The sequence below is a fragment of the Lates calcarifer genome, linkage group LG9 (assembly GCF_001640805.2).
Source record: "Lates calcarifer isolate ASB-BC8 linkage group LG9, TLL_Latcal_v3, whole genome shotgun sequence".
In the NCBI taxonomy this organism is placed as follows: domain Eukaryota; kingdom Metazoa; phylum Chordata; class Actinopteri; family Centropomidae; genus Lates; species Lates calcarifer.
Genome location: NC_066841.1, coordinates 14170538 through 14192438, shown reverse-complemented (window position 1 = coordinate 14192438; position 21901 = coordinate 14170538). Strand labels below are relative to the sequence as shown.

Here is a 21901-nt window from a genome sequence, read left to right as displayed (position 1 = left end):
TCACTATCCTCCTGCTTTTTGTCACATACCTTTATGAATCAGAAATTCAACATTTTTGCTACTTTTTTTTATTAAGCTCACTGCATAAAAAAGTGTCAAGATGTAAAATTTCAAGGTTATGCTGTTGTTCAACTTCACTCTCAGTAACCTGTGTAACATTTGTTGTCCTTAACAGCTCTGCTACAAAACCATTTACTGCCACAAGCTGCTAGTTTATCATCTTTTCATTATATGACAGCTTTGTTGGGAGCTAATGGAGGATACATTATTAAGTGAAACATCTCTCCTGTACAATATAAAAAGTGCAGTAGGCAACATTGCATGTCCACTCATCCTACACGTTATCCTCTTGTGTTGTTATTGCAGCTGCCTTTTCCCATTTAGTGCTTGATCAATCATGGCTTTATGAAAAATGGGCTTCATCATCCACTGTGCAGTTTAAGTCATTATTTGGGCTCCTCTGGGCTTTGATCCCACCGCTAAAACACATACAACTGCACATTATTTTGTTACAGAGACACATAAGACCTGTAACCACAGCTCAAACTGCTGCTGAACATACCAACAACATATGAAAGCATCAATCATATTCATGTATTCACAAAGCTGTAACCTCAAAACAAACTGTTTTGTGAGCTGTCAAATCCTGTGCATCAAGTGTTTTTCTGTCCTTTCTGGTATTAGTACAATCTCTCTTTAAATTTAAATTTAAATGTTTGTGTACTATATGTAGAAGTGAGGGAAAACATATGTAGGGTGCATGTCCTTATTAAGAAATAGTTAAGCATCTTGGGAAAACGCTTATTTGCTCTAAATGTTCGTTAAATATGAAGCTAGATCTGACAGCCCTTTAGCATAGCTTAGCTTTAAGTCTGGAAACAGGGGGAATACAGCTAGCCTAGGTCTGCACAAAGGTACCAGCACCTCTGAAGATCTCCAACTAACACATTATATCTTATTGGTTTAATCTGTACAAAAATCTAAGTATAAAAACAAGTTGTGGTTTTACAAGCTTTTGTTTTTTCCTTTTTTTTTAACCAAGTGCTAGAGGAGAACACTACTCTAAAGCCAACTGCCAGTCATCTTAGATTAGATTGAAGAATGGAAAAAGTTGCAGTGTTAGAGGGGGTAATATACCAGACTATTTACTGGCCAGGACGCTCTTAATGGACTAGCTACAACTTGCAAGTCGAGGGTCATGTGACAGAGATTGCCTAAGATGAATACTGTAGGTACAACCTTCACAGTCCAATGCTCTCTTTAACAAACCTGATCTCTATAAGGATTTGAACACAACTCTGAATGTACAAAGACCAAACACCTTGTTGGTGCAGCATCTCCTAGATACTGTGGGGAGCCTGGTCAGTGACCTTTTCCTAATCCACAAAGAACATGTAGTCAGGACTATCAAACATTTCTTTCAACAATCTATGAGAGGGTAAAAAATGTTGCCCCTGCTTTGAGAACCAACAGGAGTCTGCTTTGTTGCTTTTAAATCCATTTGACAGTCAGCCAGCGTTTCTTTTCCAGCACCTTGTCACAGGCTTTCAGAGGTAGGGAGTTTGAGTTGTCTGCGATCTGTTTGAGCACACAGTCCCCATACTGCTGCCAGTACAGTGGAGCTGCGCCTAAATTCCATGTGACATTGAGGTGTCTTTTCAATCATGGCACTCCAGCATTATCCAGACAGATTTCATTCATGCACAACTGCCACAAAATTGTCCCAGCAACCTCTGCAAAAGAACTTTTCTCAAACTCTAAACTTTTCCCCCTTTTTCCTCCGAAAAAAGGATGCATCCACTGGGTTTTGTTTCTCAAATTGCTTTTTACATCTTCCAACTACTTCCTCAGTCAGTTCCGTTTCTGCAAAAACACATTGAGCAATATCCTGCCTTCTCTTTCTGGGACACACTGAACGGTTTTCCAGAAGCTGATTGAGAGCATTTGAATATCATCCTCCATTGCCTCCATTATCTGCTCCCCACTCGAACTTCTGCATTGGCAGCTAGGCAGCAACAGTCCTACTGGTCTGCAAATAACTTAAGGAGTAAGGAGTGCAAACTGGATCCAGAGGGCCTCCTATTTTAAACTGACAGCTCTTCTCTTTACTGGCAGGAGGATTTTAAGCTACTACCATAAACTAGCTAGAGGTATTGAACAGGGAGGATGGTGATAGACATTTTGGTTGGCATCCAGCTCTGTCTTTATATCCAAATTAAATAATTTGAATAATGTGGGTGAAGTGTGAATTTGTTTAGACACTGTTAAGCACTTGTGTTGCTGGCCATAATGAACTTTGTTGTAGAGCTGTGCCAAGAGATCCAAATCATAATGAATTCAGTGAGTAAAATGCTGTCATAGTCTATTTAACCATGAAAATTACCACAAGTCTACAGCCATTCTCTAGCTCTGTGAAGCTGTACTTATTCATGGTAGTGCTTTGAGCTAAACGCTAACATGAGCTGCAACAGTTGTGTTCTACATTTACTGTCCACCATTTTAATTGGGCGTCTGAGTCATTGATATATATTGCACTAAAAAATTCTGCAATTGAGTGGAAAAAAAGGCGGAGTCCATCCCTGCTTTCTGCTAGCAATCCCACAATGCAATGCACTGCTTTTGATACATGCAAAACTTGCATCTATCATTTTGCAAATATCTGTACAAAAAGTCCATGGCAATTCATCCAGCAGCTTGAAATATTTCAGTCTGGACCAAGGTGATGGATAGACTCACTGACACACCAACACTGCCATCCTAAGCAAAGCTTAAAAAACTGTATACTCCTTTAAATGTCTTAGTGGAAATAGAGTCATAGTATACAATAATGTGCTTAGACTCCCATATCAAAAGAGTTCTCTCATATCAAAGGTTGTGGCTCAGCACAAAGCTCCAAATTAACTGTCTGTCACAGTCTCAAATACAAACAACCTCCCCTGAGGTCCTCCCTGGGGAAAATGTTACTAATGAAGCCAGTGGGTGGCTCTGAAAAACAATCTTTTCTATGGTGAATGTTACATTAGAGGAGGAAACTGTTCAGTTATTGGAGTGTGGGTTTAGGATATTAAGGAAAATTGAACTGACTGACATCATCTAATTTAATATGAAAAGCCTCTGTGTTGCATCGGTGTAGGGAAGAAGTAAAGTGCTATTGTCTTTACTGAAGGTGACAACATTTGACTGTAGCTTTGACATATTTGGATCTCACTTAATCTCTGAAGCCCCATACGAAAAATGTCAAAAGCAGCAGGTTGTCAGGCCACAACTCCTCCAGGAGGCCATGTGCCGCTGTGTCACAGACACCAAGTTATTTATATTTTCTGCACACTGAGAAAACATGTATGCACACAAACATGTCTGCACACATTTACACCACACACGTATAAGCGTACTTTGAGGAAGAGGGAGAGAAGAGAGAGAAGTTCAGTTATTGACCTTTTCTGAAAATGTCATATTACAAAGTGAATTTGAGAAAAAGGACACTGGCTACATCCCACAGGCTCTGAGCAGCCAGAGCAGTGGGAGGCGTACAAATGAAGATAGTCAACACTTTTGTATGCAAAACAGAATCTTGTCACTCATGCTTGCTTTGGGCTTCATCATTTCACCACTGTAATATCCATAAAATCAATTTTGCTGCTTTCCCTCTTAATGCATGCCCTCATACTGGTGCTCATATTGTTCCTGGATTTATGATGCATTAGAAGCCATGTGGGCACTATACATGCAAGTGCTAATTAAATCAATATATCAAAACATGGAGATCGAAACACAGAGAGCTGCTTGTTTATGCCCTGTGTGTCAGATTAATTGGTTCAAACTCATGTATTAACATATATTGTAGCCATGACAGTGAAGTGGGTGTTGGAGGTGCTGTTTGTCTGTGGGTATGTGTTGGGTGGAGAAGTAATTTTTATTTCTAGGAGCTTTTCAATTTAATATAGCTGGATGGGGCTCCCACACTGGCCTGCATGGTGTGCAGTAGCTGGGCCTGCTGTGAAATAGTTGTTTTTTTGCATTATGTATTTTATTTCACTCAGAATATTTAGCATATATTTTTTAAACCAGCAGCTTCCTGTTGGACCACACCTTGAAATAGAACTGCTGATGAAGCTGTAAACCTCTTGTGGAATTAAAATAATCCAAGGTCCTTTAGGCAACCCCATAACTACCATTATACAGTAACATGTGCATATAAACATTAGATGATAACAAAAAATGGACTCATGGTCATCTAGCCCTTTGAAATAAACATAATTTAAAGTTAAAATATGATAAAGTTCAAGCTGCACCAGTGGGTCATTGAACTGAAGTCAGAGGGCGCACGCATGGCTGTATGCACACACACAGCCGGTGCCAGCACCAGAAGTTATCCATGACTAATGTGACATGGGGCCTGTTTGAAAACCCCCTCCATACATCCTGACACTGAAATGTCAGCACCACAGATTCATATGCTTTCTCAATTACTCTACGGGGGCTTCATTAACAACTGTTGCCTGCAGGGTAATATCTGCAGCCTGCCATATTTATTACCATCGACTAACAAGTGGAATAATTGTTTAGGTTATTAAAGGCCAACTCCAGCTGATTTGGCCTTTTTTAAAAATCTAGTTCATCCATCTATCACTCCATCATCAACATTAGGTGCTTTGCCAGGTTATAAGTAGCCTTCCTAATGATGAACAGTACAGTGGTCTGTCTTAAAATTGCATGTCTGTCTTCACCCTCCAATAGCAACCTGTAGTATTAGACTGACATTGACTGTCATTACTGTTTAATAAGAAGTGTGACAATATAGTTCTATGTAAGATTAGTATGTTATCCTAATATAGCACATTCCTGGATGGATCATACAATATCATTTTATATCTGATTTTCTCATTTACCAGAATAATAATACAAAGAATATTTTCACACAGCCCCTCTCTGCTGTCTGGGTCTGATTTACTCCCACTCTCGCCTGCCTATTCATAATTGCACTGTAATTATCATAACTCAATCACACAAGTCACATTGTGTGGATAAGACATGCACCTCAGTGACATATGACACTCATAACTCACTGTAGAGGTCACAGAGGTGGCTACCTATGGCTATGCGTGAGGCGTATACGTCAAAGAGTCAGAAGAGGATCATAATGGAGCATTAATCACAGAGGCACTAAATCCAAAGATGAAATCATAAAAGACACATTTACATATAAATCTCATTAAATGTTATCACTGAGGAGATATACACTGATAGCAAAGTAATAATAAGACCAGACCATAAAGAACTGTAATAAACCACGAGCATTCCAAAAAATGTAATGGCTTTTTCAAGTGTATCTCACAGTCCTCACCAATGGTTAATTTACTCTGTTATTGCTAGGCAAATGTTTACAAATGTTCAACAATAAAACTGCTGCATAAAACCACAGGGTTTACCTTCTATAATACCAGCAGTGTATCAATACAAGCATTTATGAGTTAATAATTAATTAATTAATAATTCACAGTTTTCATTTTTTATGCTGAAGCTAGTGCAAAAGTTAGTTTAAATTAATGCTTATTCTGCAAATACAAAACTCAGCACATTTCATGTCATGTCACCAAAACTGATTTAAACCAGTCAGCAATGCTGTTGTTTCACAAATTAAGTGTGAAAGAAACAAAGCCCCGAAAATTGACACGAACACAAAATGACTCTTGCAATGACTAAAATCTTGCAGAATTCATCAAGATTGAATCATGCAACAGCTTTCTTTTGTAACAACAAGGATTCATTTTACTCTGCTCAGTTTCCTGCTGAGCCTAAACTTACTGATTTGCAAATTTGCAAAGACAAATCATCTAAGTGTTTTAGGATTTTTTGGCCCTGTAATAACTTAGCAAACCACATGATGGCACTGTCACCTTTATTTAGACAGGCGTTCTGAGGCTTCCCTACATCCTAACTTCACTACAGCATCATGTCAATGCCTAGATGTTACTTACGCTTTATATTGGAGCCAATCAAAGTCTTTGATACCGGTAGAAGATGGAAACTGTTTTCCTCAGGTATGTTTTATGGATTCAGGCTTTGCTCTGTAAACAGCATTTAAGCTTAAGACCATCCACCTGCCCAAGGCTAACATGATCCCAAGGTCCTCTCATGAATGAAGAGATGGTAGCCTCGGGGGATGAGCAGGGAAATATTCCCATAATTCAGCAGCAGTGTCTTGCTGTGGCCTGACCAGCTACTCTAACCAGGCTACAGAGAGAAACTGAGAGAAACAGTGAGAGAGAGAGAAAAAAGACTGAGCCTGGGGCAAAGAGAGAGAGAGAGAGTGACATACTGAACTCATGCTGGAGCCAATGCTGTGTGTTTATTACAGCTTGGGGAAAGAGGAGCACACTGTTTCTCCATCAAAAACACAGCGGGGAGTGTTTCCTGTGTTGATTCTTGTTTTATAGGAATGGGATGATTAATCACAGTTGGACCACTGGGATGACATTTAGCTACAGGTATTTACGCAGCTTTGACAGGTAAATGAATGAAGAGTCTGTGCCATTTTGTCTAAATTTGTAATTTGCTAAAGGCAGACTCTGCTTGCTCGCTGTATTTCAGTCTAAAAAATCCAGTCCCCCTGGTTGCTCAGAGCTCTGTTATACCATGCAGCTGCATTCAGATCATGGCTACCTGACATTCTTGGGAGGATTCAACAACATCAAATAAAACTGCACACTGATTCTGAGCAACAGGAGCAACAGGATGTTCTGATATGTATTCCAGATATATGGCCTGAGAGAAATCCAGTTCAATGAAAAAAAGGAAAAGTTTGCAGGTGCATCATACACAAAATGTGCCTTCAGTCACAGGTATAGTATTAATATGTCCTGCACAGATTATTATAAAAATAAACTTTAACTGCCAAAACAGAGAATTTGACAGCTGTATTTGTGCATTTTTGTTGTTATTCCTCTTCCCTTAAAGCCAGGCCCATGTGTGCTTGTACATGTTGTAACGTGTCAGTGTGATGGAAGAAGACGTCACTGTCGTGGTTTGGGTGAGCAAAACAAAAGCCCCAGTGTGTCTGTACCTGCACATCCCTGTCAGACTGTTAAGAATATGACATAACCGTGATTCTAGTCTAAATATTGTTGGCCCAACTCCCCCTCTCTCACTCACTGAGTCTTTCTGCAGGTTTAACAGAAATCATTCAGATGTGGATGTGCACAGAGAAAGAGGCAAAGACGAGAGAGAAGAACAGCAAAAAGCATCAGAGGGTGCATAGTACTGGTGAATAAAAGTAGAGATGTTTTCTGAACTTTTTTGTGACTTTTTTCAGCTTTTTCGAAGCACAGAGTAAAACTTCCCAGAAGAGCTAAAAATACAGTGTTGTGCATTAATCTGAGTGCAGAGTCTCCCTTCCAGTACTTATGTCCCACTGCTGCTATTCAAGCCCCTGGCTGTCACCAGATACCCGGCTTGTGTTCAAATCCCATCACCGCCCTTTACAAGACAACGGACATCTCTGTACAACTCTTGACTTCCACCCCATTTCCCCTGCAGTTCTCGACCCCCTCACCACCACCACACCCCCCATCACTTCCCGTCTGTCTGTCTGCCAGAGACTGTCCATGTGTTGTGTTCAAACTGCAGGGCCACATTTAGACCAGTGGAATATATGTGTTGTGTTTTCCTTTCATTTGCTCTCTCTGCTTCTCTTAGGCCTCTTTATTTGCTGCCTCATAACAAGCCATGTTCTTGTTTTCCATCGGTATAAGGGCACAGAGGGTGATGCAGAATGGGGAAAACAGTTTAGGAGTATTAGTGATACTAAATCTGTGGTACTAAATGCTGAGTCCTGATGTGTTTTAAACTTCAAGGGGTCCTTTTATGAACATGCGGGTAGTCACATTTTAATCCACATGGCTGGTATGAGTAATCCTACAGCATCTGAGCCACAGCCATAACAAACTCAGCTTTTGATAGTTTACTTAGCTTCGCCTTAGAAACAGTGGTTATACGGGTGTTAAACCCCAATAAAACAAAACCTTGTTGCTTTTACGCTTTGGTTTTTGTGCAGATTAAACGTTGACATGTAATGTGCTAATTTGTGAGCTTTAGAGGTGCTGGCAGGCAGATTTTGTTACCTTTGGACAGAGCCAGGGTAGCAGTTTCCCCGTTTCCACTAATTATCTTAAGCTAAACTAACCATCTTCTGGTTGAAGGTTAACCTTTGTGTGTAAGGAAGCAAATAAGCTTGTTTTAAAAAATGTCAAACTATTTCTTTGAAGTTTGTAAGGAAGACATAAAATATTTAAAAAAGCAATAAATATACATGTTTTGCTGCTACGGCCTTACTTGGTCTAGAATGACAAATTGTTTATGGTGGCTAGTGTAAGCTAATGTTGGCAAACTTAAGCAAAATATTGCTGTATGACACTATTGAGTTAGTTTGGTGCTGCTGCTAAGCTATGCTTTAGCATTTAGCCTTATCCCAGCATTGTAACTATGTTTAGCAAAAGTTACATGATATCACTTCAGTAAGAGAAGCTGGAAAATACTGTGTGCTTAAACAGATAAATATAACACAACTTAGGCATGTGATATAAAAGGATTGCACATATATCTTTCTGAAGAATGAAAATTTTAATCCTCTATAAGTAAACTATTATATTTCCAGACCACACATGCTAACATAGGGACAAAACTATGAAAATGCCACACACACAGTACAGTGCAGTATTGGAAGTAGAATACTACAGTAACGAAAGCCTCATCAGTCAAATGATGAACTTTGTTCCAAAAAAAAACAGAGATCTGAAAGTGAAGTTGATTGATTATTTTGAGCAACCTACCAGTAACTGCCTCTGAAATTGGAACCTGAAAGCACACACACAAAAAAACTGCCTCTGCTATACTTTATATTGCAGTAGCTGTCATACAGTCCTACAACAATGGCATGGTTTGCATGACAAGGTTGAGACAAGGTATTTGGCCACATTCACCAAAACTTACAGCCACAAAAGACTGTTTCATCAAAATCACAGGCTTCAATAGAGACAACCAAGACAGAACCAAGCTGAGTTAAGTGGAACATGGTCAGCTGGGAACAGCCTCTGGTATTTTGTGGAAATTGTGGTATGACTGCTTTTGCAGGTAGAGAAAATTGAGTCAGGGCTATTTCATATTTCCTTTCCCCTACTTCAGATCTCCTACAGAAGCTAACACAGTCTGATCCTACCGGGGAAGTGGTAGAGACTGGAAAGCACCAACACAGAATCTCATAAGTCAACACAAAATAAAAATGTGTTCATATTGTCTCCAGAGGACAAAATAAACTGTTGAATATAACAACATGACTAGATTGTGTTCACATGCCTCTACTTACAAAACTAAGATGATGTGTCAGAGGGCAAAACCAACAACATATACTTTAGCACCTGGGAAGGGGGAACTGAAAGTGTGGCTGAGATAGGGTGCAATGACTCAGTGAGGACTGGGATTACATTTTTACTGTATTGTATTTAAAGTACTACAAAATACAGCCTTGATAGGAACAAGAAGACACTCGTCAACAGATCACTACCTCAGCATTTTTAAACCCAGTATCTCACCAGTCCTTTGCAACATGGGAACACATGGGCTGGTTTAAATAATGTTGATGAATAATGGCATTATTTGCCACTACCACTTCCCGACAAACAAACCTCAACTTCAGACAGCAGCTGAGTCGACAGCAAAAAAAGAAAAAATGCCATCCATAAATTTAATGACTTTTTATATTGTGGGCATTTTTCAGCAGAAGAGCATGGAAAAAAAAGGAGAAGCAAAAAATAGTTGTTTTTTTAACCCCTTGATGACATTTTTATGCTACCAGACAAATGAGCTTCTTTTTTTTTGTGGAAAACAGCTCATCCAGCCAGTCATCACCAGTCATTCAAAAACATAAGCCCATGCAGCTTTTAGATCCGTGAGTGATGTCAGTTGTATTCTTGTGCCAGAGAAAACTAACAGTAGCCTATGTATTATCATCCTGTCAGTATGTCTTTGAACAAGTCTCTAAACTAGCACCTGCTCACTCACTGAGAGATGATCAAATAGCATCAAAAATAGTATATAATGCTTTTATGATGGCTTTATATTGAGATTTTTTTTTTTTTTTTTTGCTCCATTATATGCGTGCTGACACTTCAAATTGCATTCTACCCTGGCAAAAAGGCACACGAGCATATGGTGAAGTAGTGCCTAAACTAATAGTTGTATTGTTTCTCCCATGACACAACCACTTCCAACATCGAGAACTATTAATCACAAGCTGACAAGTTGACTTTCAGCGTGAATGTGGAATGGCTACAGTGGAAAGCAGAAACTCAAAGTCCATGAAATTATCTCAGCATGGAACTGTTAATCCTCATCGTATTAGATAGCATCCAAAAACAAAAACCCCATCAAGAGTCTTTAAAGCAAATCTGTGACACACCTGGACTGTTCATCTGTCACTTCTGGCCAGTTGCCTAAATATATAGGCTCAGTCTGGGCAGTACTTTAATGGACTTTTTACCAACAAATGAGAGAGAGTTTGCATTGATATCTGCCTGTGTGTGTGTGTGTGTGTGTGTATGTGTCTGGCAGCCACAAATCGTGTGAGAACATGTCTCAATAGTTATATTTTGGTTTCCTCTGAGAGAAACTCGATTGGATACACACCAGGGAAAAGATTAGTACAAATAAACTAGGAATGGTTGTTGCACGCATCCGGTGTTTTCTACAGGGTTTTAGATGGGTCATCTGGTGCAGCTGATGCACTCTGCTACTGTATCTTTTAACAGCTGTGTCTGTTTCCCCCAGTGTGCGTGTGCATTTTAAATATCTATTCCACAGGCTCACATTCTCTGCATTGCTCCACCTGGGAAAATACCCTGCTGTTTCTCTGTGTTGACCATGTTTCCATGTGGCCTGCTGGCATTTGTGCGCGTGATCATCTTCGAGTCTGTGTGTGGGATACTCTGACTCAAGCTTCAGAGATTTTAAAGACACTTTAAAAGGTTTTGCATCATTAAAATAGCAAACATCAGCACTGGTCAACTTCTCATTTAGCTTGGGAACCGTTGTAACACTAAAGTTCCTTTTAGTGGGATAAAAATAAACTAAGTGCTACAACTTTAAAGTTAGGAGAGAGAGAGAATGTTGTAAGATTACAGTGATCCCAATTACACAATGACTCCTCTTTTCTCCTCTCTTTGCAGAGAAGTTTCCTTGCCATTTACAGTTTTTCACATTTTCCCTTCAACAGTGTCTGTTTTGTGGTTCTGCCTGAGCACACAGGGCATCAACAGTCTAATACATACTTGAATGCTGTCTCATGACCTTTATAGTGAATTGCATCCTTCTAATCTAGGTCACTTTGTTTGGTTTTGTCACTACAAGTGAAATGCCACACAAATATATGTGTGTTAAATGATCTCTTTTTTTGGGTTATCGGTCAAAATTTTGAAACCCATCGATCGTCCATAATGAAATTTTAAAACAGACAGCAGATCAGGTCTCACACCAGCAATCAAACATCTCCCCATGATGATTCTCTCACTGTTTCAGACTCCACCCAAATTTATTTGTGGCAGACAAGAAACATTGACTGCTGCTGCCTAATCAACATCATTGTCATCACTCTGTCCTCAGTGAAGACATTAAGTGATTAAATTGCCTTTATCTTCTCCTACCTGGAATGACCTCGAAAAGAAATTTCCCCCCTTCATCGCCGCTGGTTGGATGCTCTGTCACTTTGTTTCCAGGTAAGAAAATGGCTCCCTGCGGAGAAAAAAAGAACAGAGTGATCAGAGGCAATAGTAAAAGTCAGTTTAAACATTTAGGACTACATGCTGACTTACTGATGGCCTTTTGGTTAGTAAATCTGGTTAGTTTTGTCAGTAAAGGAATATTTATGTTGAGAAGACACATCAAAATACTGTATTTTCCACTGTGCTGTATGTATGGTACAGATTCTGTGGGTTCTTACAAAATGCTGACAAAACATTCTGTGGGTTTCTTTTTATATATATATTTGATATTCACTGTTTCATGTTAAATCAGTGTCAGGTTTAAGACCACACAGTCCACATTTGATTCATAAATGCCATATGTACAATGTGTATATCATTATTATGCAATAAATTGCACACTGGCCATGGGATCTGGCACATATTGTACTTTGTGCAGAATGCACACCATTATCTGTTCCCTCAAAACAGCAGCACTCCTGAGCTCAGCAGCATTCAGCTCTCTGGCATTATCATGGGAGAAATATGCTTAAAACACTGACATGTTTGTCAAATTATTTTGCATCGTCATATGTATCAGCATCTCTGTCAACCCAGGAGGTGGCATATAGGTCCCCAGGGATGTGTCGGGATGATGGAGCTGAGCTGTTATAAAATGTGGCAAAGCGGCAGCATTATAGAGGATCACCATCTCTCCGGCTCAGCTCTGTCCACAATGATACATCATCTATGTGACACTAAAGGCCAGAGATTCTCTGCTTTAAATAGCAGGAGCATCAGCATCTTTTTTTTTTTTTTTTTTCCAGAGTCAACCTCACAACAACCTCACTGTTGAGACTCAGACTGTCTGTTAGAAACGCTGTGGGGCAGGGCTGTGAGTCTGGTTGTCACAGAGCACCAGCGTCGCACTGTGAGAGGCTGACACACGCTGTCTGCCACTGACTGGACCACAGGTACCATAACCAATGATTACGTCCGGATGTTGAAAAATTTACTGTGACTCTGATATTGCTGGACACAGGAGGGTCACAGTGGGTGTCTGCAGATAGATATGAGTCTTTGAGGGTCTCATTAGTGATAGCAGCAATGGAAAGCCATTGGATTTACTGACATACTCTTACTCCTCTCCAGTGTTCAGTGTTCACCAGTACTGATGATAACCTGTGATATCTAAAAAATGAAATCTGTCATGTTAATAACACACATATTATAATATTGTGGATCTTTTGTTTATCAGTTTATCTGGTTGCATTTGCACTACTGAATAATGAAAAACTGAATAATGAAAGTGAAAGATGAATCTGCTGCTGTGTAGTGAAACTCTAATTTCATGATAGTTCCAATGTAAATGTAAAATGGACATTTTCTACTGTTTTCTGACAGTTAATGGGCCAAACATCAGACTGATCGATAACACAGATTATCATTAGAGGGTATCTGGGATGAGAAGCTACTTGGTAACCTCACCATGTGAATTACCAATGACTTACATGTGTTAATCCTATGAGAATGACAAAGCAGTTACATGAACTGGTGAGTAATTACTGCAGTTTAATATTCTTCACACATAACAAATACCTCACCTTCTCCAAATTGTAGTGAGTGACTATAAAAAGGATTACAACATAAGCAGCTGCAAGTTTACCATTTATGCAATCAAACAATGGCTTTTCACTTGATTAACAGCTCAGGCCTTAATGCCACAACGCAGCATCTGACAGTCATTAGACTGACCTCTATCTGGGTTAACACTAATGAAGACAAGATGTGCGTCGGTGACAGCATCAGTATTAAGGACCCACACACATGAGCAGGATCTGAGAGGCAGTCAGCTTCCTTCCTGCTGAGAGAGAGCACTCTTTAATGAGCCATAACTGTGACAACCAGGAAGTGGAAACCCTACCTGAGGCCTTAGATGAAGTGCTTTAAAGGGGGTTATAAAGATGGGACCGACATGCTCCAAAGTGGAGGAGTGAGGGGAGAGAACGAGCTCGTTTGATGTGGTTGTCAGAAAGAGAATCTGCTTAGCTTCAATATCTAGGGATTAAAAGCAGCTTTAAGAACTTTTATCAGATCTTTTTTGTAGTGTGCAGCGTACTGATTCCAGGGAAACAGAAGATGACTTAAGTGAATTGTGTGTGGGTGAGACAGACTTATACATATGTGTGCTTCTTGTATATATTCTTTAAAAAGAAGAAAGGGGCCTGTGTAGTCCCTCCTTACTATAAAACCACAACACCACGGATATTCCTCTCCTCCATTTCTAAGCCACAGCCACACTTTCCATGCTGACATCCCCTGGTGGCCTGTTGTTTGCTGCAGACAAACCTAACCACAGACAGAGTAATATTTACCCAGCAAGGAGTATGGCAGCCCAACCCAATGAAGAAAAAAAAAAAAAACAACCTATTTTGGGGTGTTTTCTGCATTTTTATATTGTTGTTAACCAGGATGAGGTCATTTTTGGAAACTGTGTAATGACACAAACCCAATTATCTTTTGTTGTCGAAGAAAAAGTCACACACACGCACGTACACACACACACACACACACACAGACACATGGATGCAAGAGGCTCAGACAAATCTGTCTGAGGGAAAGTGACAGCAGGAGGCTAAGGCTTGTAAGCAGCGACCCAGCCTGTCAGGGAGGGCTGTTTCTAAGGCTGTGTCCAACAGTGTGCTCTAAATGAAATCAAATTCGTTGTGTTGTCTCAGACTGCTAGCAAATACCAGAATACTGACTGTGACTTCAGCTCTGTTAATTTAGTGGCATCTACACAAGTTTGTCTGACTAGCCAGTACACACTGCAGCAGCTAGACACGAACAGTGGCTTTCTTTTTGGTCAGAAGCCAAATATTTTACCAATGTGAACATATTACATACACTGTCAGTTATTGGGTATATGTCAATGCAGTAGTTCACTGTTTCCTGCAGCTCTGGATGTTTTATTGATTACAGACTGGCTTTCTCAGTAAGATGAAGGGAATTCACTGTGGAACCAAATTGTACACCACGACATATGACAGGCTGTCCACATGTTTTAATGGGTTTATACCATCAAAATTGTATTCCCTCTCCATGATAAAGAAGAAGGGGCTTAAACATCTCATGGGAAATAGCTGGGGCAGGAAAGTTGCCCTAAAAGTCAATACAGTCAGCTACTGTGGCCAATCCATTGAGCTACTCTCAATGTTTACCTTACAACAAACATCTGAAACAACTTATGTAAATCTGAAGTTTAATTGGAAAGCTTCAGCAGGCTCACTGTGAACCAGCTTTGTGTGTCACTTTTGTTTTTCCTAAGTCCTTGTTTCCCAAATGTGGACTTGATAGTTATTCTAGTTGGCAGAAGCCAACAGATAGCCACAATACTGTGAATACAACTAGCAGTTTTTTAAAACATTTTTTTTTCACTTCTGGGCAGCAGAGACAAGCTGTAAACACAACAGTCATTTAGAGTTGATAGGCAAACCTACCTCGTTCGTTGAGTGTGAGTCTAATATTCACTCTCTCTTAACTCTGTCTTTGGTCTCTACCAGCTCCTAAGGTAAATGATCTGGCTCTGTCATGTGCTAAGTGCTCCACTATATCCAGCAGGTGGTTGCTAACAGTGTCTGTCTGCTGCTGGGTGCTAGGAAGGCGGCATACAGTGGATTTTTAGAGGGTTAGGGTAAGGCTGAGGTCAGGTTAAGCATAATAAGACATGACTGGTTAGGGGTAACAGTAAGGTTAGCTTCATGTTACGGTGAGGGGAAGCACATATCAATTGGGGAACAGACTTCATTTCCACCAGAATCCTGAGCCTTGGAATGTAACCCTGAAGGATGGTATAAAGCTCATTAGAGCTGAGGGAAACTGCAGAGACAGGTGATTATTCTCTGTGAGTTCATCACTACAAGCAACTCTTTTCACATACGTATAGCCATGTAATCTATTGGTAATATAAAACTGTTAATTATAGCTGATTTAAAAACTCTCTTGAATTGTTCCTGAAGATTGTATTTCTAATGAGAAAAACAACTGTTCAAGGCAAGTCCCAGTCTGAGGTGTAAGTTAAGAGATAGCCTTAGCTTGCTAAATAATGATCTGGTTTGATGTATTAGTGAAGAAAACAGGGTACGTGTCAAGATAATAAAATGCAGAGCAATTAATTGTGGAGCTGAAATTGATTTCAGATTGAAAATATATAACTGCTGACCCTCAAGTCAATTAACCTGAAGTTATTGGTATAACAGGTCGTTTAAGCGCTCATTAAACCTTGGCTTATTGATCAGCAGTCTTTTTATCCAATAATTACTGCTCTCCAGCTTCAGTGACCTCTCAGACACAGGAAGTCAAACTCAGCAGGAGACCTAGAGACGTCAGGTACATGCATCTGTACTATATTATGTGCGTAAATGCACTTCTGTATGAATGCACTTATTCTTCTCTCTTTCCAGGTCTCCATTTGTACCTGCTATAAGAGACCTGCTTGTTCAAGTGTCAGAGTTACTAATGGTTCTGCTCTGATCGCTCCACTGAGTCCATCAATCCAATAAATGTCATCATTATTCCACAGTTATAAAGCAGGTAGTTCTGGTCCTCAACTCTGACTGGCTGAGCCACATTCAAAAGCCAGTAAAATACTCAGTAAATCCACAGCTGCAACTGCATAACATTCACTAAAATATTAATATGCCAATCAACTGCAATGGAGTGGAAAAATTGAGGTCTTCTCCATTAATTTTTATTCATTTGGTGGATTAACTATGGGTGAATGAAGTGAGACACTAGATGGTGCATGATAAAACAGGAGACGATGATACTGAGGACGCTGAAACTTAAAAGAGGAAAAAGTTGTGGGGAAATCACAAAATGAGTGCTGGAGCCATTAAACAGACTATGTGAAATGTTTGCTAAAAACAGTGAGTGGCAGACAGACATGACAGACGAGATAAATCATCACACAGTCTGGCTTTAATGCAGGAAGACTTAATGAAAACCACACAATCGCTGGCACTGCATACAAACACAACCCTGGTCCTTTTAGCAAATACCGTAAATGTTGTAATGTGCAACAAAATCTGGGACAAAGAGCTATAGTATGGAGGCAGACAACAAGGACAAGAATGGTCTCAAGTATACTTCTTTGACACAGTGAATCCATCAAAAACCACAAGATCCCTAAGACTTAAAAAAAAGCAAGAAAACCTACAGTGATTTCGGTGCAGAGCAGCTGGAAACACACAATGTCCTGTCACTTTCTCGTAGAAATACCTGTCACTGCTGCTGCTGCTGCTGTCGCTGCCTGCCTGATGCAAAAATAAAAAAAACCTTTTATCTCCATCCAAGAAGCACTTGAGTTTCATATATAAAGTTTCAAAACGTATCATGTGCCAAAGCCGGTGCTCGTTGTGTAAAAAAAATAAATAAATAAAAATACCAGTATCACATCAGCAGAGCCCCCTCAAAAAGTGCAAATTGTTTTTTGTGAAGTCATGAAATATCAGGAAGATACATGATACATAATGAATGATTGCTACATTGGTCTGTTTTTCTTTTTAAAAGACTATAAATGCCAAAGCAATTATCTTGAAATCTTATTCATATAAAAGGATAGAGATGGATGTGCACAAAGTCCAGGAAAAAGGGAATAGTAATCCCTTAAGAGGAAAAATACAACATTTCAATGTTAATAACTTGGAGTTTCTTCTACCTACTACAGCTGAAATCCATTTAATGAAATTAGATGATTTTTAACCTTGTGAGAACTACTCACTGTAATATTTTGGCATTCATGCATGTTACAGTAGTATATCAAATATTCATATTCATACAATAAATATAGCATCACAAAATGCACAGAATAACTCACTAATAAATGTTTCTCCTCTGCAGTGCAGAATGTCTCTCAATGTCTTTATTTAACCTTATTAAATCTATATATAAGTAATGTCTTTATGTAACCTTATTAAAGTCAAAGTGCTGCTTTGACTTTATGAGCACTGTGGATTTATCTTCTTCTAAGAACAAAAATATACGAAACACATTCAGACATAAAGTGCTATGTCAGTGTAAGGGCATACTGTGGATCAAACTTAATACTGATGGTGATTAGGTTCAACTTTTCCTCACTTTTCTCCAGTTGTGGTGAAATGATAACTTCTTTTCTAAATTAAGAATATAGTGAATTCTTTTGACATCTAACACCAATTCTGTTTACCAGATAGGGACTGCATATTTATCATATAATAAGTATTAAATTACAAGTGCATGTGCTGAACTCTCATTCCCACTACATGCACACCTTCAAAACTAGAGCACAGCTGCAGGAGACATTACTACTTTGGCTTGCAAAGTACACAAATACCTAACCACAGAACAGACAAGAGGTTTACTCCTGCTCATCAACTATTTTCCAGTGAAACTCGCTTGCTAGTTCATATGAACTCTTAGTTACAATATAGTCACACCTTTAAAACTAGAGCACAGCTGCACCAAACAGAGAACAGAGAGAAGGCATATTTCTGTTAAGTAACTATTCTTGCACTGCAGTTCAGTTGCGTATGCCCAGTTGAAAAAATATATAATACTGTGACCCCCCAGGTACCTTAATGGCAGCAAGCTGAAAAACAGTCCAAAGAGAATAAAGTGGTGCAGTTCACCAATTAAACTTGACTGACACTACATTGTTTTATTAACCCAGAGAGAGGGGAACAGATGAGTAAAATGAGACGTCTCTCTGCAGACTGTCTGGAGTCTGACATGATAAACATCCCAGAGGCTTGAAGATAACTGGCTGCCAAGAGAAAAATGTACTCTACAATAAAGTCCTGATATATAGTATAGCTCCTGAACTGATATAATAATATGATGACATTTAGTTTGCCTACTGTATATCAGATGAATGACACTGACTGAAACAAGGTTGTGTGAATGGATTCTACACTCCCAACATGACATACAGGTGAGGCTTTGAGTTACATGGCCTTCATAGAATAATGAAAGACATAAAATTTAGTAGATTAAGGATAAACATTAAATGTTGACATCTCTGGCATGGCCAGAGGTGGATGGCAGGTATCCAGAAATATAGATGAATATATGAATCTACAAGAATAAATGTGCTCACGACAATCATACAAAGGTATGATGATGTTTTGTGTTAAATTTACTTTTATCTAAGAAGAGGAGATCATGATCAAATGATGAAAACAAGAGTTCTTCCTTTGGTGAGCATGAATACCCACAGTGAAGTCAATGTGACCATTAATTTTCAAGATATGTTGTCAAGGACCAGAGTCTTGGTCAAAGAAGTTTTATTACACTATTTTGAAAAGTACCTAGATTTATGGCTTTAATAAAAACTCATTTTCCAGATTGTGCCCTGTTAGACCCTGTTTGTATCAACAGAGATAGTATAGTACTATAATACTAGCATCTATATACCATTACCCTTTTCCCCTAAAAAATAAATATGGGCAGTTATTGTTCTTGGGAAATGCAATCCCTCTGCCGCAGAGCTATCAGAAAACATTTCAGATAAAAATGATCCAGTAGTTTTGCATTAGTGTGATACAGTGTATTTCAGGACAGCAAGGCCATATGTTAGGTTACTTCTCCTATATCTCTGGATTCTGTTAATGGGCTATAGTCTGTTTATACACGTCTGTGTATGTAGTGCATATGTTTCAAGTGTGTGTTGTCTGGGTGTGTGCATATAGTATAGAGCATGATCAAGTTGTACAGATACATTCTATTTTAATATGACCTTAGTAAGTAATTCAAGCCCCCCCCTCCCCACTAATTAAGACCCACAAGAGCAAACATCTTTTGTGTTTTTCTGACACCTGATTCTGCTCTCAGACCTCCCTCTGGGGTGTCGGAGAGGACACAGCAGAGTGGATTATAGCCTGTGCCATAAACTGATACTGCTGATGCACATTTTTGTCTGACAGGTCGCTTCTGTTGCTGACTGGGGACTGACAGAGCAGCGGGCAGCCACACAGAATAAGAAGCACTTAGTTGGAATATAGTCACTTAGAAAGTTCCTGTTAGCTTTTTGAGAGCACATTTGCTGTTGTTCATCCATAATCTTTATTTAAACATCCAGCAGACAGAGAGCAACATCAACATTCATTTGGACTTGTGTTTCTGGCCGTCTGATGGATCTAAGTCTAACATCCTCCCTCCTTTTAGCTCAGAGATTTTAGGTCTCTTGGCCTCCATCAAGTCTTGTATGAGGTTTTTCAGCTGGTAAATGATCCACTAGCTAGCTGCTGACTTTGTCTGTAGGTTGTAGCTGAGAAGTTTGAAGTTTGGTGAAAATGATGCAGAGAGGGGAAACCAAAAACAGAGTAGGGACGGGCTGGAAAACCAAAACAACTTAATGAGTTAAGAGATGCTCCATAGAGCTGGCGGGGACTGCAGTTGGCTGATAATTATCTGTGGGTTTGTCACCTCTAGCAATACCTTCCACATACAAATAATGATGTGATCCATGGATTCTATAACTTACTGATTACAGCTGCTTTAAGTTTAATTCTGCAAAACTGCAGGCATTAATCAAAACCTAGTTTTCTGCAGGATAATACAGAGGGTAATACATGTAGCCAATGGAAAGTGAAGTATTTTAAGTCAGACGAGGTCTCTGCCTCTGGGATGCCAGCCGAAACCGCCGTTGTGTGTGAAGAATGTCGATGTGATTCGACTCTCTGTACGGCTCCTGCACCAGCTGCGTGCTCACTTTTTTGTCAGGGAAAATGTGCTCTCCCACTTGTACAAATAACTGCTACACCTGCACATACCTGAAATTCATGGCAGTGCCCTGTTACCACCTCAGGTATTGAAGACAGAGAAAGTGCTCTGTAAATAGAACTTGCTGGAACTTGTTGCAAGTCCAGTGAGAGTTAATTGGCTTTTCCATCAATCAATACTGAGCTTATTAGACATGCAGTCACCATACAGGAATCAAAGGGAATAGTCTCTGTATTTAGTGAACATACAAGGAATACTGGCAGCCAGAGATGTCTTGTGTCACAAATAAGCGAAGATGCAATAACTGACATCAGATGGGACCCAGCCACACGTGCATTCAGACTTAACACAGCAGTTTAAGTCTGGATCTGTATTCAGAAAGTGATGTCAGTTACGTACACGAGAGAGTGTTTGGATGACGTCACCGTCCGCATTCCTCTGACATTCAAGCACAATGTGAGTCAGATCATGTGTGGATGTGATGGGATGTTTACCCCTTATGTGGATGTTTCTGCTGTAATCACGTAGTACTGTAAAAGTCACAAGTGTAACCATCATCCGTTTTTGTCAGTGTGAAAAGCGTCTACAGCCCCACCATGGCAGTGGAGGTCAGATGAATGGTACAGTGTTAATGTTTCATCAAAAGCAGCAGTAAGATGACACAGTCTTGCAGTGTGAATAATTACAGAACTGCAGTGGCATTTTATTTACTCCTGTTAAATGCCAAGGTCAGACGCTTTGCAGCTCAAGCAAAGGAAAACAAAGGATTTTCAGTGCATTATTGCACTGTTGCATTATTGATTTAATGCGGTTACTCATTAAATCAAACTACTTTTCTTCAGATAATTTTGTCTGGCCCCCCCTCACACCATGAATATTAATTAACTCACTTCTAAGTCTTGTTGTGGTCAGAATTGTAATATCCTAATCAAATTCTAATATGTTTTTTCATTTCTTAATACATCATAATAGAATAGAAATGGTTGAATGTATTCATTCACAATTCTCTCATTCATTCATGATGTTACCTCAAGTACTTGCCTGGCATACAGATACGATGCTAAGTGGTTTAAATTACAATAATCATTCCATTTTACCCACTGGATGAATTCTGTCTTTGTTTACAGCTCAGCCAGATGAAATCTGAGTGCATTTGTGTGTGTGTGTGTGTGTGTGTGTGTGTGTGTTTGTGTGTGTTTCTCTGAGAATGTGAGTGAGTACATGCATGCTTGTGCGCGCATACATCTCCATGGACGAGTAAGGGCAGGCAGATGGCATGTTGACGCTAAGCCCACACGTGCCGTACCCTACGCGTGCTTTTCAGTGACCCTTCACCTCCATCTGACTCCCATTCCTCAGATGCCATGCGTTGCTCAGAGAGGTTTGGCCAAACTGTATAGGACACAACAGGG

The 21901-nt window shown here is 39.6% G+C and overlaps 1 protein-coding gene across 1 annotated transcript in view; it reads right to left on the bottom strand.

Annotated features, from left to right (window-relative positions):
• The window catches only part of arhgap24 (Rho GTPase activating protein 24), a 66847-nt gene that overhangs the window by 30369 nt on the left and 14577 nt on the right, over positions 1-21901 (bottom strand). The window contains 1 exon segment of the mRNA XM_018662468.2: positions 11694-11781. Within this exon segment, the coding sequence (XP_018517984.1) occupies positions 11694-11781 (88 nt within the window).